This window comes from Podarcis liolepis (genome assembly GCF_965112155.1).
Source record: "Podarcis liolepis genome assembly, chromosome: 17".
Taxonomy (NCBI): domain Eukaryota; kingdom Metazoa; phylum Chordata; class Lepidosauria; order Squamata; family Lacertidae; genus Podarcis; species Podarcis liolepis.
In genome coordinates this window covers 40,726,439-40,747,112 of record NC_139571.1, presented here as the reverse complement: position 1 = coordinate 40,747,112, position 20,674 = coordinate 40,726,439, and the positions used below count along the sequence as shown (strand labels likewise).

At 47.0% G+C, this 20,674-nt stretch overlaps 2 protein-coding genes across 3 annotated transcripts in view; one reads left to right on the top strand and one right to left on the bottom strand.

Annotated features, from left to right (window-relative positions):
* Positions 1 to 34: 34 nt before the first annotated feature.
* On the top strand, positions 35 to 6,563 carry CDCA3 (cell division cycle associated 3). 2 transcript variants are annotated; one of them, XM_083482001.1, is made up of 6 exons: positions 35 to 209; positions 1,931 to 2,108; positions 2,263 to 2,401; positions 3,242 to 3,514; positions 5,087 to 5,208; positions 6,116 to 6,563. In XM_083482001.1, exons 2-6 carry the CDS (start codon positions 1,989 to 1,991, stop codon positions 6,254 to 6,256), a joined length of 795 nt encoding a protein of 264 aa, XP_083338127.1. In that variant the 5' UTR covers positions 35 to 209; positions 1,931 to 1,988; the 3' UTR covers positions 6,257 to 6,563. The 2 variants fall into 2 exon arrangements, with proteins under 2 accessions (XP_083338127.1, XP_083338128.1); XM_083482002.1 differs by lacking the exon at positions 35 to 209 and adding an exon at positions 336 to 489.
* Positions 6,564 to 6,701: 138 nt separating this feature from the next.
* The window catches only part of GNB3 (G protein subunit beta 3), a 30,160-nt gene continuing 16,187 nt past the window's right edge, over positions 6,702 to 20,674 (bottom strand). The window contains exons 2-10 of the mRNA XM_083481948.1: positions 17,992 to 18,093; positions 17,031 to 17,069; positions 15,383 to 15,489; positions 14,193 to 14,256; positions 13,086 to 13,248; positions 12,076 to 12,142; positions 10,778 to 10,979; positions 10,406 to 10,622; positions 6,702 to 7,633 (exon numbers count right to left, since the gene is read on the bottom strand). Of these exons, the coding sequence (XP_083338074.1) occupies positions 7,527 to 7,633; positions 10,406 to 10,622; positions 10,778 to 10,979; positions 12,076 to 12,142; positions 13,086 to 13,248; positions 14,193 to 14,256; positions 15,383 to 15,489; positions 17,031 to 17,069; positions 17,992 to 18,048 (1,023 nt within the window). The 5' untranslated portion in view covers positions 18,049 to 18,093 and the 3' untranslated portion in view covers positions 6,702 to 7,526. The remainder of the gene's footprint in view (positions 7,634 to 10,405; positions 10,623 to 10,777; positions 10,980 to 12,075; positions 12,143 to 13,085; positions 13,249 to 14,192; positions 14,257 to 15,382; positions 15,490 to 17,030; positions 17,070 to 17,991; positions 18,094 to 20,674) is intronic.

Below are 20,674 nucleotides of genomic sequence, written 5' to 3'. Positions count from 1 at the left end.
TTCAACTTTCCAGTTAAAAAGAAAAAAGAGGGTGGGGAGAAGGAAGGGAGGAAACGGGATTGACGTCACATTGAGCTGCGGCGGGTTGAGTGACGGGAGCTTGAGCCAGTTAGAGCTGCAGCGTGGCGGCTGTGGGGGGGAAGGCGGGAGATTCGAATTGCAGCCTCCCCTCCGAGTTGCCCCTCAGCGCGTCGGGCGGGCGAAAGCGGGTGAGTCGCATAGAGCGGGGTCGTAACTCGGGTGGTGGGAAGAAGGGCAGCCAGGATACCTGGCGAGGGGCGGGACCCCACGGGGAAGGTGGCTATGGACTTGGCGAGCTTAGCCGGGACTCGGGTCCGCAGAGCTCCCTGCACGGAGAAAGCTAGCAGCTAAGGGAGAAGACCCCCTTTCACCTGACAACTAGCCTTCTGCGTGCAAGATTTATCATCATCATCATCATCATCACTATCATTATTTATACCACGCCTTTTTCCTGACAAGGACTTTAAGGTGGACTTTAGCAGATTAACATTATATATATATTTTTATAAATATATTTATTAACTTTTCAAAGATTATACAAAAAAGGACAAAAAACAAAAATACAAAAATTAACAACACGTATAATTTCACTTATTTTCTTTTAACTTATTTCTCGGACCTCCTCATACCTCCCCTTTTTGTATTCCAATTCAAATTATTCATTCAGCAAATCCTCACCCTTGATTTTCACTTAATTTTACTCCTATCTTTCTTCCCCCCCCCCAATTATCTTAATCATTACAGCTGATAACCACTTAGATTCTATCCAACATCAATCTGACATTCAAGCAGATTAACATTATATGTCCTTTTAAATGTTGTTGTGGGAGTGGGGTTATGTGTTTGTTTTTCTTGTGGATTATGCGTTCTCATATTGTTCAGTTATTGTGGATTATATGTTCTCATATTGTTCAGTTCAGCTAGGTTTTGAACTGCCCTGGGATTTTCCAATGGAGGGCAGCACAAAAATTTAATAATAATAATAGCAGGAACAGCTAAAACATATTGGACGGGAATCATTTAAAAAAATTAATAGCATTAAATTATATTTGTGTGTGTGTGTATGATGAAGTGCTGGTTTTAATGTACAGTGGTACCTCGGGTTACATATGCTTCAGGTTACAGGCGCTTCAAGTTACAGACTCTGCTAACCCAGAAATAGTACCTTGGGTTAAGAACTTTGCTTCAGGATGAGAACAGAAATCGTGCTCTGGCGGCGCGGCAGCAGCAGGAGGCCCCATTAGCTAAAGTGGTGCTTCAGGTTAAGAACGGTTTCAGGTTAAGTACAGACCTCTGGAACGAATTACCGTAAATACTTAACCTGAGGTACCACTGTATGTGTTTTGGGCTTAAAATATTCTGAGTTGCTTTGAATTGCTTTGGCCAAAAAAAAAGACTACCGGTGATAGCATATGGTGACTTATATTAAGGAGTGTTCAGTCATGTGAGTCCCCTCCACCTGCAGTCTGAGGTTCTGCTACCCCTTCAGTGAGAGCTATATGGAATTTGAGAGGTTTCCACTGGGTGTTGTGGGAATGCTAATATCTTCCTCAGTATTTCCCCCTTGATTTATGCTGGCCGGCAGTGATATTTTCCCAGAAAAAGAGGTGCCCGAACCCACCATGAATGCTTCCCTTCTTCTCTTATAATGGCAATGGCCCCCACCTGAGAGGTGCCGGAACTGAGTTCCAGCTGAAAAAAAAGCCCTTGGCTGGTAATCTAGATACCCCTTAAGGGAGACGGTGCCAGGATTTCATTATGGCTTTTCCTATGCTTTCTTCATCCTGCAGTGCTTTGAGGTAGCAGGCCTTTTTAAACTGAGGGTAGCCTTTGATTTAGAATATTATGCTGTTGGTGACCCTTTTCCCGGATTGTAACTCAACATGTTGAGTGACTCTTCTTTCTACAGAAGTCTTGGTCAGCAGAAGAATTGCCCTGAGGAGTTGCTGTGTTCGCTGCCTGTTGTCATGGGGGCTTCCGAGAGCTCTCCAACAACACCCACCTGCAAGCCTCTGCTGAATAAGCACCTGCAACATGTTAGCGATCCACGATCACCTACAGCTGGGATCCTGAGAACTCCCATAGAGGTACAGGGAGACCTTGAGGCCCATCTTTCAACGCCTCTCTGAAGCAGCATGGCTTAGCATGTTGTCCCTTCCTCTTTCCCCATCCCTTTCCTGTTATTTGTTCTAACTTAGATCACACTGGCTGAGCCATGCTCATATATTTATTGTTCCTTAGGTGGAAAGCTCCCCGCAAGCGAGTCCCCTGTCCGATCCAAAGGACGTTGGCTTGCTACCCAACAACCAGAATCTTAGCTGCGACCCTCGTTCCCCAACACCTGGTGTCTCGCGTACTCCCGTGAAACCTGTGGAGCCAGGTAAGTGGGGATGTGATGCCCAATAACCCTAATGAGCAGAGAAATGGGACCTTTGATTTTCCAGGCTTGAAAACTGCTGCTAGGCAGAATGGTTCCCAAGAACCGTAGTGAACAATGTTGGATGCTTTTTCCTCTCTTTGAGGAAAGAGCTGAGTGGACTCAAAGCCATCATCTGTTTAGGGAAATTTTTAATGTTTGATGTTTTATTGTGTTTTTAAATTATGTTGGGAGCCGTCCAGAGTGGCTGGGGAAACCCAGCCAGATGGGCAGGGTATTAACAACAAAATTATCATCATCATCATCATCATCATCATCATCATCTTGCCACAAATGGCTCTGCTCTTGTGTTGCCTCAAACTCAGAGGTGAAAACATATGGTTCCTGCTGGAGGTTTATCGAAGATGTTTCTCCTGGCATAAGATTTCACACTGATTTATTCAGTTTGTGAGTCACATAAAAAAAGCATTTTCTAGGCAACATACACAGCAAAAATAGGTGAAATTAAAACAAACCATACAACTCATATTCTCAGTTCTGTGGTCAAAATAAAAAAATTCCTTCCAGTAGCACCTTAAAGACCAACTAAGTTAGTTCTTGGTATGAGCTTTCGTGTGCATGCACACTTCTTCAGATACACACTTCAGATGCACACTTCTTCAGATGCACACTTCTTCAGGTATCTGAAGAAGTGTGCATGCACACGAAAGCTCATACCAAGAACTAACTTAGTTGGTCTTTAAGGTGCTACTGGAAGGAATTTTTTTATTTTGACTATGGCAGACCAACACGGCTACCTACCTGTAACTGGAATCTCAGTTCTGTGATTTTCCTCCTTTCCAGACACCATAAACTGTCTAGTGAAGCAACTCAGCAGAGTCTTTGTAGCAGAGGACTTGGAGGGAGATATCTTTCTGGAGGAGTCTTGCCATGAAAGCCAGAAGTCTGAAGCTGCCTTTGTGACAGAGGAGGCTTCCAGGGGAAAAGATTCTCTAGGAGAAGCATCCCAGGAGAGTCCCCTGTGGGCAGAGGAGAGAAATGAGCCGCTGCCCTCCAACGCTTCTGCTGCAGCTGCAACAAGAACAGCTCCCCCTGTCGGTGTTCTTCATCCAACAGGTGAGGTTTTGATCACTCCAGGCAGTGCCTCTAGTCAGTTGCTGTCATGGACAGGTTGGATGCAGAGCAATGGGGGGAGGCACCAGCTGGGGAACCCCCCAAGCGAAGGCGGCTCAGAGCCCAGGAAGTGGTGGTGGGACAACAGTGGGTGGGAGGGAGAAGACTGGGAAGAGTGTCAGAAGCTGAAGAGGTAACATGGCTTAGAGAGCCGTGAGAGTCTGTGGCCGAGAGAAGTCCAGAATCAGAGGCGGATGCTGAACAGGAGAGTGGGATGAGGGAGGCCAAGAGGCAGAGATGAGTCCAGCTGGTGAAGAGGCACAGGGGTCTCCCCCTCCTGCTGCAACATACTCCCCTCCACCCTTCTCTCCCAGAACCAGAAGAAGCGTGCAGAGGGTGGAGGTGAGGTTGGTTGCATGCAGGCGCAGTATCTGATCGCTGGGGGGGGGGAGACAAACCCTGGTGAGGAGGGGACTAAGGCAGCTGTGGGGAGGCAGGGACCCCCAGTCTCAGCAACTGCTTCATGGGGGCAAGAACTGCTGGAGACGAGTTGCTGTGCTCATTAGACCTGACACTCCTTTGCAAACTGTGGCTAGCAAGAGTTAATTCCAACTTGCCTGGTGTGATTTACTGCTGGCTCGCTCATGACAGTTCCTGTTCAGAGGGGAGTGAGGGAACAGGAATTTATGGGGGGCAGTTGGGGTGGGGGGTAAGGATGTTTGTGTGTAAACGCATGGAATACGTTGGGATACTGCCAGGGAGATAAAGTCCATCATGGCCCCAAGCCGGCTGCCGGACGATCCATCAACCTCCCGTAGTTACGCAGTATGAGCTATTAGCGACACAAGTTTCCTGGAAATACCTTGCCACATTCCAGGGCTCATGCACCCTCTTATCAGCAGATAATGCACAGCAAAAGTCGCACCCAGGAGAGCATTATTTACAAGCTTTTATTCAGCGTTGATCAGAACAAAGAAAGACATGACTGTTCTGCATCAGTGTCTTTGACAGAGAGAGAAACGAAAGCAAGAGTAAACATACACATCCTGTGAACAGGACATGCGCAGATTCTGTGACTCACAAATCCTGCTCCCTTTTAAGGTGGAACGGAAATATCCCAACAATTTTTGGGTGTGCAGTTGTAGCAGTGTAAGCTGGTGGTTACTGTGAAAGGTATGGGGGGAACTAGTGCTGGCCCCCACTCCTGTCAAACAGTGTCTCCCATGCATGCAATTTGCAAATCAGGCTGGGTTTAAAACTAAATGCTGGCTATGATGAGGCAAGTGTTTCACCTCTGCCAGCTTCCTCTTGGGAGACCCCTGCCCCAAAGGGAAAATGGAGGGACACAGTGCAAGCTGCTGGTTGGCTGGCGCAGGAAAATGTGTTCTCATCTATCTGGTTGTGTGTCCCAGACCATGTGGAGGTGGAGGTGGAGAAGGGGTGTGTCAAAGCTCTTGCACTTCCATTTTGAGAAATTGTAGAGTTGCCGAGGGTCATTTAGTCCAACCCGCTGCAAAGCATGAATGCTGTATGCTAAGTTGTCATTGATTTGTTCTCTGCCCTTTTCTTTTCAAGGGAGCAGAACGACAAGGCACAGAGCCAGCAGCAAGATACTGGCAATGTCAACAGGTGCTGGACGTTCTCCCTTAAGTGTCTTGCAGGACGACAATTCCCCGAATTCCCTTGCTTCTCATCAGGTGATGTATGGGGAAGGAAGTCTCTCTACATTTCCACTGACCATGAAAGCTAGGAGCTCTGACACGCCTCTGCTGTATTTCTGGGGCTTGGATTCTCAGTTTCAGCAGCTGGAGCAGAACTGATTGCTTGGTGCCTCTCCCATCCTATTAGTTTTGTTATAGTCCCTCCAGCTTCAAGTGAGATTGTGTATATAGTTTTTGAAACACCATTGGAAAAGCCTGCAAATACTCTCTTAAACCTCTGGAAACCCTTTGGGAAAAACCAGCAGCACTTACCAGATGCCAAACTCCACCACAATTGCCCCCTCCAAACTTCCTTGTTTAAACTCCCCACAGACCTCAATGGTTGGTGTAAGGGCTCCTGGGATTGCACTTGCAAAGACTTGTGGGATTGCTGGGTGCTGTTTTTGCACCTTTTCTGGGCTCTTTTAGGGCTGTTTTTGACATTTTAAAAGTCACATCCATGTTTGGTGTGATGCATGCGCAGCCATGCACCAATTGAATGAGCATAAATTGGGTTGTTGCCTGTACTTTTCTTCCTAAAACTCAAATGAGTTCTAAGGTACAAAATAAGAGGCCACCACAACTGGGGGATAAAATCTCACCACCTTTACTGCCTACCTGGTCTTGCTAGACCCTGGCAGCTTGGCCTCTTCTGACGGGGGAAGGACAGCAGGAGAATTGAGGCTGGTGTGTGTTTCTGTGTCTGTTTGCACAGAAACACACTGAGTTATTGACCTTTTCTCTCTTGCTGGATATCTTTTGGGGGGAAGAATTTTATTAAAACTTGTAAATGCCCTCTCTCCCAACTTGTCACTGGTTGTTCCTATCTAGGGGTGGGAGCATTTGTGTGCACTGGTGTCTCTCCCACTCCCCATCTCAACATCTTGTTTTTCCTTCTCTTCAGAGTAAGAGGCGACCGTCAGCGGCCGATAGCCAAGGAGAGCGCAAGGAAGGCGTGTTGACTTCTGGACGGGGCTTCAAAACAGGCTTCTACAGCTGGGATTCCTTGAACAAAGAGAATCAGCGTCATTTGGTTGAAAACTAGTCTTCAGATGCTCCAGGAATTCCTGGCCCCTGGAAGCTGCAGGAAGGAGACTCTGAAGACTCGAGGATTGTGGCCGTATCGTGGGAAATACAGCCTTTGCCTCCCTGGCAACTGGTTTCCCTCTCACTGCTTCTGTTCTCGGTAAAGGAGTCGCTCTTTATATAGTTCTCTCATGTCTAGCTTCATATTTATGTTTTATCTTGTACAGACTCTAGTAGGTACCTTACCTTCTGAAATGTCTTTGCTGCTATCAACTTTCTGTGTTTTCTTTCTTGTGTGGAAAATAAACTTTCGCTTTTGATTGAGACAGCGGTTCTTTGATATTTTGCAACCTGCTGGGAGGGAGGCTAGTGAACTGTGCTGTTTTTTGTTGGAAGAGTTGACTTCCCACTGTTCTGGGAGCTGCAACCCTTTTCAGGAGGGTAATACTGGACTCTGAAGTCCAACGGGAGGACAGATTTCTCAAATGATGCAGCCTGAGCCAGTTTGTCTGATGTGTCACTTTTATTTTGCTTGGGCTATAAAACTCCTGGATGGTACAATTACATTTCAAAGCAGTGGCTAAGAGGAATCTAGCAGATGCTGGAGAGAGGGAAAGTGTACACACCAGGTAAGAAAGTGCAGGGGGGCAGCATTGACTACAGGACTACATAAAGCATTCCCTGACTCTGGCGCCCAAAATGGAGGCAGCAAACTCCCCCCCCCCCCCGCCCTGGAAATTATAGCAGTGAGGAGCTAACGTACTCTTCGTTCCTTACTTGAGATAAAAGTGAATAAAGATCAATGCAGAATCCTTGGTCTGGTGTACCTCTTCTTTTCACAGAAATGCTTGCAATCGGTTAACAAAGGGCAAAACGGGTGGAGGTATGTCTGTGGGTGAACTAATGGGATAAAAATGGAAAAGAAATCTTAAAAATTGAAGGTACTGGGGAATGCATGAGACTTCTTCTGGATGAGGAGGGTCAGGAACCTGATAGGAGCCTAGGGGTTTTCTGCAGCTTCAAGTAAAGGAAGCTGGCAGAGTGAATAGGTGGCCTGCCTCTCGCTGAAGTGTGTCCCTGAAGCAGCCACACTAAGAGGGGATCCCTGAGCTCCGGGTTGTGGGGGAGGGCAAGAAAAAGTGTTGGGAAAACTGGCCTGTGGACCCTTTCCCTGACCACCTCCTTTAAGTAGGGAAGTGTCTTATGGATCAGTAAGTCTGCATAGAACAAGCAACCAGTAGTACGCAATAAATGATGCCCGGGGAGGTCCCCCTTCTCCCATTTCCTCGTCAGTTCCAGATTTTCAGGAAGCTGTCCCAGGAGCCGGTAGACACAGCCATGCCGTCTGCGGTTACGCCCAAACAGCTCACCCGGTTGTCATGTCCAGACAGGATTCCTGACGGGGGAATGGATGGAAACCCATTATGAGCACTTTGAAAATATTTGCATCCCATCTTTCTGCCATGCAGACGGAGGCACCTAACTTAATAAAGCAGAAAACTTGGTGTAAACGAACAGATACAAGCTGAGAAATGACAAAATGGGAAACTTGGGACTCGGCTTTACAGCTGCAAATAAAACATTTTAAATGTCTTTTGAAGTGCAATATACAAAAGCAGCACTAGATGGTGATGGTGAGCTATGGCACATTCAATATATTTTTCAAAACATTTTTAAAAGAAGCATTTTCACAGCGTTTTTTTTATATGAGTGTAGATTCCACCCAAGTTAAAATATTCTCTAAGCTGCTGAGAACCCCTTGCTATTCTATTGTATACAACAATTTTTAGGAGAAGTGATTGTGGTTTATTGTATCTGCAGTGCCTGATGTGTTTATGGTTATTGTTGCTTTTCTTTTTGTTCCCTTTGTGAATGATGCCATGGCCTTTGGCTAGTGCAATAAAGTTTATGATGAAATAACTGGAAGCATAAGAGGAAGGAAACACCCAGATCCCTTTAAGGAAGGAATTCTAAAGTCTGGGTGCCACCAAATTTGTCTCTGGTTGCCATTCACCTGCTGCGTCAGAGCTACTCAGAGCATGGCCTCCATTTGGGCAGCTTGATATGGGACAAAGTAGCTCAACCTATGCTTGTTGCTGTGGAGGAGCCAGGTAGAAAAGGACCGGGCGCCTGCACCTTTCATAACAGTGTAGAAGAGAGAACTTGAACAGATGTAGCTTATCAGACAACTATTAAAGGTGCAGCAGCCTGGTCTGGCAGCTGACAGTCCCAGGTGCGGGAAAGTGGCCTCCACACATCATGGTCCTGCAATGCATTAAAGTCCACATCTCAACTCCATTCCCAAGCCTCTGAACCACTTTATACAAACAGTAAAGTTGTACCACTTCGGCCTGAAGTTGCACAATTAGAGAGCCCTCAAGGGGTGGGCGAGGGGATGCAGCAAAGTAGCATTTTGGAGAAAGAGTGAGTGACAGTAGCCTGAGCTCTGGCATATCTAGGGTGGCGCTGTGGTCTAAACCACTGAGCCTCTTGGGCTTGCCGATCAGAAGGTTGGCGGTTCGAATCCCCGCGACGGGGTGAGCTCCCGTTGCTCTGTCCCAGCTCCTGCCAACCTAGCAGTTCGAAAGGACGCCACTGCAAGTAGATAAATAGGTACCACTGCGGCGGGAAGGTAAACGGCGTTTCCACGCGCTCTGGTTTCTGTCACGGTGTTCCATTGTGCCAGAAGCGGTTTAGTCATGCTGGACACATGACCCAGAAAGCTGTCTATGGACAAACGCCGGCTCCCTCAACCTGAAAGCGAGATGAGGGCTGCAACCCCATAGTCGCCTTTGACTGGACTAAACCATCCAGGGGTCCTTTACCTTTACCTTACCTCTATGTATGGAGGGCTTTTTATATGAGATAATATTCAATCAAGAACACACTCATGTGCTGTGATCTGCCTCTCACTGGCACAGTCCAGGAACAATTTAACCATGCGAAATACTAATTGATGAGACAAGCTCTCAGCCAGTTGACAGCCCCTCCTCCTTGTAAAGGGGACACCATGCCCTTTACATTTGGAGAGCACAACCTCCCACTTTCTGAACCTGCTTTCAACTTCCTATTGCGAGTTGGAAATTCATGGAATGATATTTTGATTATTATTTTTAATTGGGTAGGGAGAGGGCTTTTAACTGTGCATACTACTATTAATTGGGACGTGGGTGGCGCTGTGGTCTAAACCACAGAGCCTAGGGCTTGCTGATCAGAAGGTCGGCAGTTTGAATCCCCGCAACGGGGTGAGCTCCCATTGTTTGGTCCCAGCTGCTGCCAACCTAGCAGTTCAAAAGCACATCAAGTGCAAGTAGATAAATAGGTACCACTCTGGCGGGAAGGTAAACAGCGTTTCCGTGCGCTGCTCTGGTTCGCCAGAAGTGGCTTAGTCATGCTGGCCACATGACCTGGAAGCTGTCTGCGGACAAATGCCGGCTCCCTCGGCCTATAGAGCGAGATGAGCGCGCAACCCCAGAGTCATCCGCGACTGGACCTAACGGTCAGGGGTACCTTTACCTTTACTACTATTAATTAGATTTATTAGTCACATGTTACTAAGGTTTCCAAGCAACATACATTTCAAAAAGATGATAGAACCCTGATGATTCATATAACACCCCTTTGTGTTGGTTTGATTTCTATTCCACCTTCTGTTCTTCACATTTATTAGTATTACTAATAACAACTTGTTGATCACCTTCTACCCAAGCATTCCAAGGCAATGTACAATGAAAGAGCAAAAGTCCCAGCAGGTGTTATTTTAAATACAGTGGTACCTCAGGTTAAGTACTTAATTCGTTCTGGAGGTCCTTACTTAACCTGAAACTGTTCTTAACCTGAAGCACCACTTTAGCTAATGGGGGCCTCCTGCTGCTGCTGCGCCGCCGGAGCACAATTTCTGTTCTCATCCTGAAGCAAAGTTCTTAACCTGAAGCACTATTTCTGGGTTAGCGGAGTCTGTAACCTGAAGCGTATGTAACCTGAGGTACCACTGTACTTGCATATGCAATTCATTGTTGTGACCCATGCTGGAATCAGTGTGATGATATATAAATACTTTAAAATAAAATAAACCGACATGCTTTCCTGAAGGAGAAGACGGTCTTTGTCCCTGGAATGGAAGTAGCTGGCAGAGAGAGATGCTAGCTCCGGGGCACGGCCTACTCACCCACACGCTCTGCTTTTAGGGAGTCCCAGATATTGCAGTTAAAATCATCGTATCCAGCCAGCAGGAGCCGTCCGCTGCGGGAGAACGCGATTGAGGTAATTCCGCAGATGATGGTCTCATGTGAGTAGACAATGAGCTCCTGGTCTGCCCGGAGGTCATAGAGGCGACAGGTGGCGTCATCGGAACCAGTGCAAATGGCCTCGCCATTGGGGAAGAACTGGGCAGAGACAGATGCAAACAATGATCTCACTCCCTTCCCTCCTATTCTGCAGCCCCTGCCCATTCTTTTAACCCTAGCTGCCTTCCCCTGTCCTTTATTCCAGTCCTGCCACCACCCCTCAGCTCTGGGCCCGGCCACTTAGGGGAACCTACAGAGATGGCGTTGATATCCGACTCGTGCCCTGTGAAAGTCTGGCGGCAGCTGCCCTCCCGGACATCCCACAGCTTGGCCGAGGCATCGCAGGCTCCAGAGATGAAAAGATTGAAGTCTGGGGAGACGGCTAGGCTCATGCAGTCTCCAGTGTGGCCGACGAACGTTGTCTTCGGTTGTCCGGTTTCAATGTCCCAGAGCATACTGCAGTGAGGGGGCATTGAGGAGGAGAGAGGAACAGAGTGATGGGGCTGTTCTGCTCATGGGTTCACCCAGAGAAACACACACATGCACGCACGCACACTCTCTCTCTCTCATTTGTTTATTTAAAGTACTTCTGTCCCACCTTTCCTCAAAACAGACCTCAAGGTAGCTAACAGCAGCGGCAACATGACTAAAATTGCCACCTGCTCTGCTCTTGTATCTGATCTGGTTGTGGCTTTAAGGATCCTTAAAATCATAATGTTTTACTTGTGCATATGAAACAGCGAGTGGTTTATGTTGGAGATGTAAGACGCCCATTGCTGATATTTTACATATTTTTTGGAAGTGTCCTAAAATACTTAGGAAATCAAAATTATCACTGGAAGAAGCTTACCAAGAGATCCACTGACTACTCCTTTTGGGTATATCAAAAGGTGACAGGGAGAGGTTCCTTTATTTATTTTGTGCAGTTTGTATAATTATTGTTTACAGCTGGAATAAAATCTCCTGGCTGGCCAAAGTTTGGGATATAGCCCGCACAGTTAAACTGACTAGTAGGATTCAGAGAGGGTAAGGGGAATTATGGCTGCTTTGTTTAAAAATGGACTTTTTTCACCATGTACTGGTGTACTAAGGTACAATGAAATCTAAATCTAGATGCTTTGCTGGAAATAGTTTTGAGATTTTTGTATGCTACATGAAATGTAATAAAGGTTATTAATAGTTTCTTCCTACTGTTTTGTTTTGTTCTGTTTGTATATTGTGAAACTATACCCACCCTTTATAATAAGTAATTTAATCACTTTGTTTCATATTTACTGTATTATGAGATTATGAAACATAATACTGTGCCAGTGCTATCTCTCTCTCTCTCTCTCTCTCTCTCTCTCTGTGTGTGTGTGTGTGTGTGTTTAATATATACAATGTTCCTGAAGGAGGATTATTCTGAAACATACTGGGGCTGAAATAATTTTTTCCTTCAAGCACTTGTCATTCCTTCATCAATCTCTCTCGTACTCTCTCTCTCTCTCTCTCTCTCTCTCTCTCTCTCTCTCTCTCCCTCCCCTTCCTACATGGATAGATAAGATACACTCACCATGTGGTGTCTCCAGAGCTGGTCACAATGTTGTTATCATCTAGGAATCGACAGCAGGAGAGATAACCTGCAGGGAAGAGATAACAGACTCTGAATATCATAAGTTTGTGGTGATAGAGGTTATTACAGGCACTGTCCGTACTCTCTGCTTAAAAAAAGGAATTACCGGTAGTTTTTTGAAATCAACATTTTGGACCACGAAAAGCTGAACTGGGCAACCTACATAAATAAGGCCAATAAGGAAAATATTTTGCATTGTTTTGCAATTTGTACTATAAGAACATGGGACATGGGTGGCGCTGTGGGTTAAAACACAGAGCCTAGGACTTGCCAATCAGAAGGTCGACGGTTCGAATCCCCGTGACGGGGTGAGCTCCCGTTGTTCAGTCCCTGCTCCTGCCAACCTAGCAGTTCGAAAGCACGTCAAAGTGCAAGTAGATAAATAGGTGCCGCTCTGGCACGAAGGTAAACAGCATTTCCGTGCGCTACTCTGGTTCACCAGAAGCGGCTTAGTCATGCTGGCCACATGACCCGGAAGCTGTACGCCAGCTCCCTCGGCCAATAAAGCGAGATGAGCGCCGCAACCCCAGAGTCGGCCACGACTGGACCTAATGGTCAGGAGTCCCTTTACTATAAGAATGATCATTTATCCCACTTTGTAGAGAGGAACAAGGATCTACACAGGGCTACCACTGGGAGTCGTATTCAGCAACCCCCTTGGGCTTCTGAGGTTTTGCCTCATGTTACCCACAGACTTGGAAGCCTATCTTCACAATCACAGGGCTAGAAACTTCTCCATCTCCCCAGGAATCCTGCCTGAACCCCAGGAGAGCAGCTGCCAGACAGTGTAGAGAGCGGATTCGGCCAATGCTGTAACTTGGAACAAAGCAGCATCTTTTGTCAAGCTGGGAGTTCCAGGAAGTTGAGTTTGGCACTTGGTGCCGCTTCCTGTGTGTTTCCTGTGATTCTGTGGGAGGACAGAAGGTGCAAAGTCCTGGCAGAAAGATCACCTGTATGGGCTGAGAGCTCCCGGCTCACTTTCACATTCCCTTCACGGCTCTTGAGGTTGTAGATGGAGCACATGTTGTCGAGACCTCCGCAGGCCACAAAATTCCCTGACGGGGCGTAGGCACAGGTCATGACCCAGGAGGAGCGTAGAGGGATGGCATGAACCTGGGATCAGAGGACAGGGTAGAAATCCAAAGTAAGGTTGGATGGCCAATTTAGGGCTGGGTAATACTGTGGGATGCGGGTGGCGCTGTGGGTTAAAGCACAGAGCCTAGGGCTTGCCGATCAGAAGGTCGGCGGTTCGAATCCCCGTGACGGGGTGAGCTCCCATTGTTCGGTCCCTGCTCCTGCCAACCTAGCAGTTTGAAAGCACGTCAAAGTGCAAGTAGATAAATAGGTACCACTCCGGCAGGAAGGTAAACAGCGTTTCTGTGCGCTGCTCTGGTTCGCCAGAAGCGGCTTAGTCATGCTGGCCACATGACCCGGACGCTCCCTCGGCCAATAAAGCGAGATGAGCGCCACAACCCCAGAGTCGGCCACGACTGGACCTAATGGTCAGGGGTCCCTTTACCTTTACCTTTAATACTGTATCTGGTTTTCAACATCGCAATATATAACCAGCTAAACATCACACTATATTGATTTATCATGGCTGGAGCTATGCAGAGACCTTGGCTGGATTCATGGTTTTGCCCACATTTTGATTTTTGCATCACACACACACACACACACCACAATTCGTGGCATATTGACAGGTCAAAAATTATGAAACCAATATGGACGTCAAACAGGTTTTGGATGATATTTTGATATATATCGCCCAGCCCTAATGACCATCTGCCATGGGTGCTTTTGTTGAGATTCCTGCATTGCAGGGGTTTGGGCTAGATAATGCCCTCCCCCAGGTTCCTTCCAACTCTATGTTTCTATTATGCAATATTATGCAAGCAGATGTAGCTAGGAACATTGAAAGAAACACGGGCTGTAATTCAGATGCAGCAAAACAAACTCAGGAACAAGATATTTGTGGCTCTGGGGAAATTGGCATCTTTTCATTTCTGATCTTGCTGACTGCTAGATGGTTCGTACCTGCTGTTAATATCCCTTACCTTGTTGGTTGTGTACGTGTCCCAGACAATAAGTTTCCCGTCTTGTGAGGCACTGACCATGAGCCTAAGGGAGAGAACCAGGTGAACGTCAGCTTGGTTGCTTTGACCAGAAAGGTCCTGAAGGCTCTCTCCTTCAGAGTACACCTCCTTGCCTCATCTCAAGCCATTGCCTTTCTCCCCAGGTCTACCAAACCTTCAGGGCTACCAAACTGGAACTGGGAGCCAGCAGGCTTCCTCAACCTTCGCCCTCCAGATGTTTTTGGCCTACAACTCCCATGATCCCTAGCTAGCAGGACCAGTGGTCAGGGATGATGGGAATTGTAGTCTCAAAACATCTGGATGGCCAAGGTTGAGGAAGCCTGATATAGTGGTTAAGAGTGGTGGACTCGTAATCTGGTGAACTGGGTTCGCATCTCCGCTCCTCCACATGCAGCTGCTGGGTGACCTTGGGCTAGTCACACTTCTCTGAAGTCTCTCAGCCCCACTCACCTCACAGAGTGTTTGTTGTGGGGGAGGAAGGGAAAGGAGAATGTTAGCTGCTTTGAGACTCCTTAAGGGGAGTGAAAGGCAGGATATCAAGTCCAAACTCCTCCTCCTCCTCCTCCTCCTCCTCCTCCTCCTCCTCCTCTTCCGCTTCTTCTTCTTCCTGGTTCAGTCCATATTCTCAAAGGCAATTTTGTGCTTTCATCTACATTGGGCACTTCCAGAAGAGGACTTAATTTTCATGGTCTATTGAGATATTGCTAACAGGTGGCTGGCAACAGGTGTTGTTGTTTTAATTATTGTGTCCCCCCAAGAACGTTATACCTGGATTAAATAGGACCGGGGTGGGGGGGAGAGAGATGGACTGGCGTTTTGATGTCAACGTAATTACTACACTTGAGTAATTAAGGGGTAGTGGAAGGGTGGGCTTGTCTTTCTCTGCCTACAGGGCACTCTTATAGCTTAGACTCACATAACAGCATCACAGTGATTATACAACACCAACAATTTACATGACGGCCCTTGATTCCCACTTCAACCATTATAAGGCTGATTTGATTCTCCCTCACCCCTTCTTCACCAGCTGGGGGTAGGGGCACCATTTTGTGGTTTGCCTCAGGTGCCAAAATACCTTGAGCCTGAGGGAACGAGCTTCTGGCACAGGGCGCAACAAGGGGAAGCAGGAGCAATCCTTTTGCGTCACTTACTTGGAATCTGTGGACCAGTGACAAGCATAGATCTTAGCCAGGTGTCCACGCAGAGTCCTCCGTGTACGCATCTGAATGCGCCCAACCACTTCCAGCCCGGACACAAGCTGCAGAGAAAGGAGGAAGATTAAGCCCCTGCCATCAAAGGTGTATGGCGGAAGGAGGGACAATGCGGGTATGAACACACACTGTCATGGCTGCATGGAATTAGTTCGTCTCTCCTTCCATGTACACAAACCACCTTAAACAGGGGGCTTCTGGGGGAAGGAATGGTGGGTTGACAGTCTCTGATGACAGGAGATAATTACCTGGTGATTGATGGTAATCAGACTGAATGTCTGACAACCAGGCACTCTGAGATAAAGAGTGATCGAGGGAATAACCTCAAATGCTCTGATCAAAGCTGTTTTCTGCTGGGGGGCTCAGATGGGAGCTAAAATGAGCTGGCGAGTCGAGGAACTGACATCTCACTCAAAGAACCATTCGTGGTCAGAAGATCTGCACCCTCTCTTTCTTAAAACATTTTTGGCACCAGAAAAATTGTAACTTAAGATATTTCTCTGTCTACTGGTGAAAATTTACGATCTGGAAGCTTGTAAGAGTCTCGAAGAAGAGAGGGGAAGCTGGCTAAGGCAGAGTGAAAAGCCTGATTTCTGGTTGACAATAAAGATTAAACAGAGGAAGGAATTCTTTGTGTGAACAATCTATATTCCTTTTTCCTCTTTTTGCCACTGAGTAACTGAAAGTTAATCAGCATCCCTCATGTGATGGCCTGGGAATCGGATTCGGATGCTGAACCTGAGGAATCCCAGCCTGCACAGGAGTCCCCGCCTCCAGAATCAGCTGAGCCGGGGCTGGGGCTTGAGCCTGAAGGGTCCTCACCTGTGCTGGATCCTCAGGTGCAGGCATCAGCTGAGTCTGCTCTGGCCCCTGAGGTGATGGAGGACCCATTGCCTGCAGGTGCTCCTCTCCCAGCCCCGTCAGGGGAAGCTGAGGTTGCCTCTGGGTCCGGTGACCCTCCAGCCTCTCCTGAGCTGCAGAGGCTCAGGGCAGAGAGGCGGAGGGAACTAAGTTCCCGCAGGAGGAGTGCTCGCCTCCAGGCCAGGAGAGGAGAGTCACCTGAGGATCGGGGCTGCCCTATGCCTCGGGGAGATAAAAGCCAGCCAGCCCCAGTCCCAAGTTGCAGGAGCAACATTGTTGGTTGTCAGTTCCAGCCTGATCCCTGACCTGCTTCCCTGCCGGAGCTCCTGACCTCACCCGATGCCCTGCCCTGCACCCAGCTTCAACTTCTATGGACTGCCTTCATTGCGCACCATTGATCTCGAACTGGACTCGGACATCACCTCTCGGTTAGCCCCCGGGACCAGCACACCTCACTGCACCTGAGGACTGCAGGCCACCTTTGGTTGTACAGTACAGGCTGTGTGACTCTATACCCCAATGCCTAGTCACTGCTACTCCTTATACCCCCCTCCCATCATCTGCTGCCTGAGGCGACTCCTTCCTCTCTTCTTTACCCTAATGGATGGGCCGGCCCTGGCCACAGGTGATTATGGGAAACTCCACTCCTCTCTTCTGAGCCCTGATGGATTCTTCCCCTTAGACAAATTCTGCCCAGACACAGTGATTTAGTATCAGCCCTTCCTACCTGTGTAAGCGTAGTGTCCGCACAAGCTTTTCGGGCATCCTGCAACAAAGGAGAGATGGAGTGAAATTGCAGGCAAAAAGAGGCAGTAGGCTTGGATTAGCTGGCCTTGGATGATAATAATAATAATAATAATAATAATAATAATAATAATAATAATAATAATATAATAATAATAATAATAATAATAATAATAATAATAATAATAGAAGAAGAATTTCATTTATAAAAGGATTGAGAAAAATAGGAGAAAAATAGGAGAAAAAAGGGAGAGTAAAAGAATATTAAAAAAATACTGTTACATGACCATACATTTAATATACAAACGTGTTTATTCTTATTATCCTAATACACATCAATAACCTAATATGTTATGCATAAATTCATACCAAATATCACTGCATATATCCAAAGAAGGTCTGCGTCTACAACAGGGCTGCAATGTGTCTGGATTTTCCCAGACATTACTGGGATTTCAAAGGCGGAATTGATGTTTGGTGGGAATTTCCGGAAGGTGGCGCTTTGTCCTGGATCTTAGGCAAGTCAATTGAAAAATTGGGGGGGGGGTGGCGTTTATATGAAAGATTCTCTCATCTGATTTATTTCTTATTTCTTATTGTAAATGGCAAGGAAGATTGGGACTAGGGTCTTCCTGATTCATAGCTTGGCCCTCACATCATAGATGGAGAACCTCTGGCCTTCTGGATCAGTGTTTCCCAACCTCTGGATGCCAGCTGTTTTCGGACTACAATTCCCATCATCCCTGACCACTGGTCTTCTTACTAGCTAGGGATGATGGGAGTTGTAGTCCCAAAAATAGATGGAGACCCAAGTTTGGGGAACACTGCTTTAGATGTTTTTTGGATCATGGTTCCTACCATCCCTGACCATTGACCATGGATGCCAAGAACGTCTAGAGGGGGCTAGGTTCTCATCCTGGCATACGCGCCCCACCCCACATTACCTCAATCTGCTTCTTCAGCTGCTCAGCTTCTTGCTTCATCTGCTCTATCTCACCCATCTTGACAGGCTAGTGTTGGGCCTCCCACTCGGGGTCACCTGGGTCCTGCAGAAATGAAAAGAGAAGTTGAGGTGGCCACATCCCAACTCGTTCCTGTCTCCTCCAGCACCTCCTGTTCATCCAGATCTCAAGAGTTGCTTGATTGCCGTTTGCCAGAGTGTGTTACTCTGCAATTTCCCCTACAAAGCAAAATGTTCTGCAAATTTTGGGCCGGCCCAAAAGCAAAGCAGCGACTTTTACCACATCCCTCTGTTGCCACAGATTGATGGGGAAAGCTCACTAGGAAAAATCCATGAGCAAGAGGTGTGTGTGTGTGTGTACATATAAAATAAATGTGTTATTCAACCATGTGTTTTTACAGTCTATCTTGTTCTGTTTGCCATTTGTAAAAGTTATAGCCCCTAAAATAGAAAGCACAGTTAAATAAATCCACTTTAATAAAACATTGAATTGTCCACCCAAGGTACTTAGATTCCAAACAGGCTACGAAATGTGTGGCCCATCCTGTGGACTCCAAAAACCACAAGTCCTGTGTCACGCCACGTCTCCACAACTTCGCCCAGTCTCTTCAGCCTTTGAGCCATAGCTGTCAACTTACAGATCTGAAAATAAGGGGCGAGCAGCCTCGAAAATAAGGGGTCAGCAGCCAAAATAAGGGATCAACAATTACTTTGATAAAATACATATTTTGTTGTGTGCAAATGGCTTTAGATACCTATTAGGTCCTATAAATTACCATATAGAATATATTCAACACAAAAAAACAGCAACAATTTGTTGTTGACAAAGCACAGCTGGACATAGAAAGGGTCCCATTACCTTCAATAGCTTATTTAAGGGACATCATCAATAAGGGACAGCAGCGGGACATGGCCCTGCGATAAAGGACTGTCCCGCCAAATAAGGGACGCTTGACAGCTATGCTTTGAGCTGATCCACACTATACATTAAAAGCACATGATTTCCCCCAAAGAATCCTGGGAGCAGTAGTTTGTAAAGGGTGCTAGGAATTGGGAGCTCTGTGAAGGGGAAACCGCAGTTCCCAGGAGCCTTTGGGAGAAGTCATGTGCTTTAAATTTGTGCTCAGTGTGCTTTAAAAGCATGGGGTGAAGATGCCATCCACTTCTGCTTCCCCCCCCTACCTGAATTTCCCCTGCTGTAAGTTTGACTGCTTACTACTGCCTGGTGCTTCTATGTCTTGAACAACATCAGAGGGAGGCAATAATGTCCATGCTGCAAAAAAAACCCCAAAAAACCTCCACCTGCTGATTTTTGCAGATCAAACTTCTGGTCTTTTGGCAACCCTAGCGCTGAGTGCCTGCAGGGTTGGCCTGAGATGTTTTGGCCCTGAGGCAAAGCACCAGATGGCCCCCTCCCCTCTCCACCAGGGAAGAAGGGTTGAATGAAGATCTACGTCAGGAACAAGGAGGGGAAGAAAGATCTACATTGGGATCTGCTGCCCCGGTGTATCCTGCAGCCTGAGGCAGACGCATCACCTTGCCTCATGGGTGAGGCAAGGCCCATGACCCTTCCCCTTCCCCTTCCACTTCCAATTCTCCCCTCTGCATGTGCCCCTTGCATGTGCTGCAGAAATGAATTGCGCTGGAGAGGAATGCTTGGAAACGGCTTGCAAGTGTGCAGCCTTGGAGTTCAGTGTCAAGTGTGGCTGATTTCTGTATGAAAAACCCATTTTCTTTTTCCTTTAAATTAGTCAAGCCCAGAAGGCTGGGGCACTCCAGACAGAACGTAAAAATTATCCTGTGAACAGCAACAACAACAATAATTATACCCCGCCCATCTGGCTGGGTTTCCCCAGCCACCCTGGCAGCTCCCAGCAGAATAGTAAAAACATGAAAAAACATCAGACATTAAAAACATTAAATACAGGGCTGCCTTCATTTCAATAAGCTTTTCTCCTCACCCATCCCACTAACCTCCTTTTTGGTATTAGTGATGCATTTAATTCCCTTCCACCCCTTTCAGCCAATTCTGGTCGTGGTCTTTGACGGACATTATTTAATGGATTTCTAGCCAGCTCTTTAGGGGATATCATATCCTCCTGAGGTGGGTTACTGCAAATGAATAAAGCGCAACGTTACGATTCCAAGATTTAAAATTGCATTTTGTTGTTGTTTAGTTGTTTAGTCGTGTCTGCCTCTTCGTGACCCCCTGAACCAGAGCACGCCAGGCACTCCTGTCTTCCACTGCCTCCCTCAGTTTGGTCAAACTCATGCTGGTAGCTTCGAGAACACTGTCCCACCATCTCCTCCTCTGTCGTCCCCTTCTCCTTGTGCCCTCCATCTTTCCCAACATCAGGGTCTTTTCCAGGGAGTCTTCTCTTCTCATGAGGTCGCCAAAGTCTTGGAGCCTCAGTTTCAGGATCTGTCCTTCCATTGAGCACTCAGGGCTGATTTCCTTCAGAATGGAGAGGTTTGATCTTCTTGCAGTTCATGGGACTCTCAAGAGTCTCCTCCAGCACCAGAATTCAAAAGCATCTATTCTTTGGCGATCAGCCTTCTTTATGGTCCAGCTCTCACTTCCATACATCACTACTGGGAAAACCATAGCTTTTACTATACGGACCTTGTATTGTAATTGCGTTAGGAAAACAATTAACGAGAGTAAA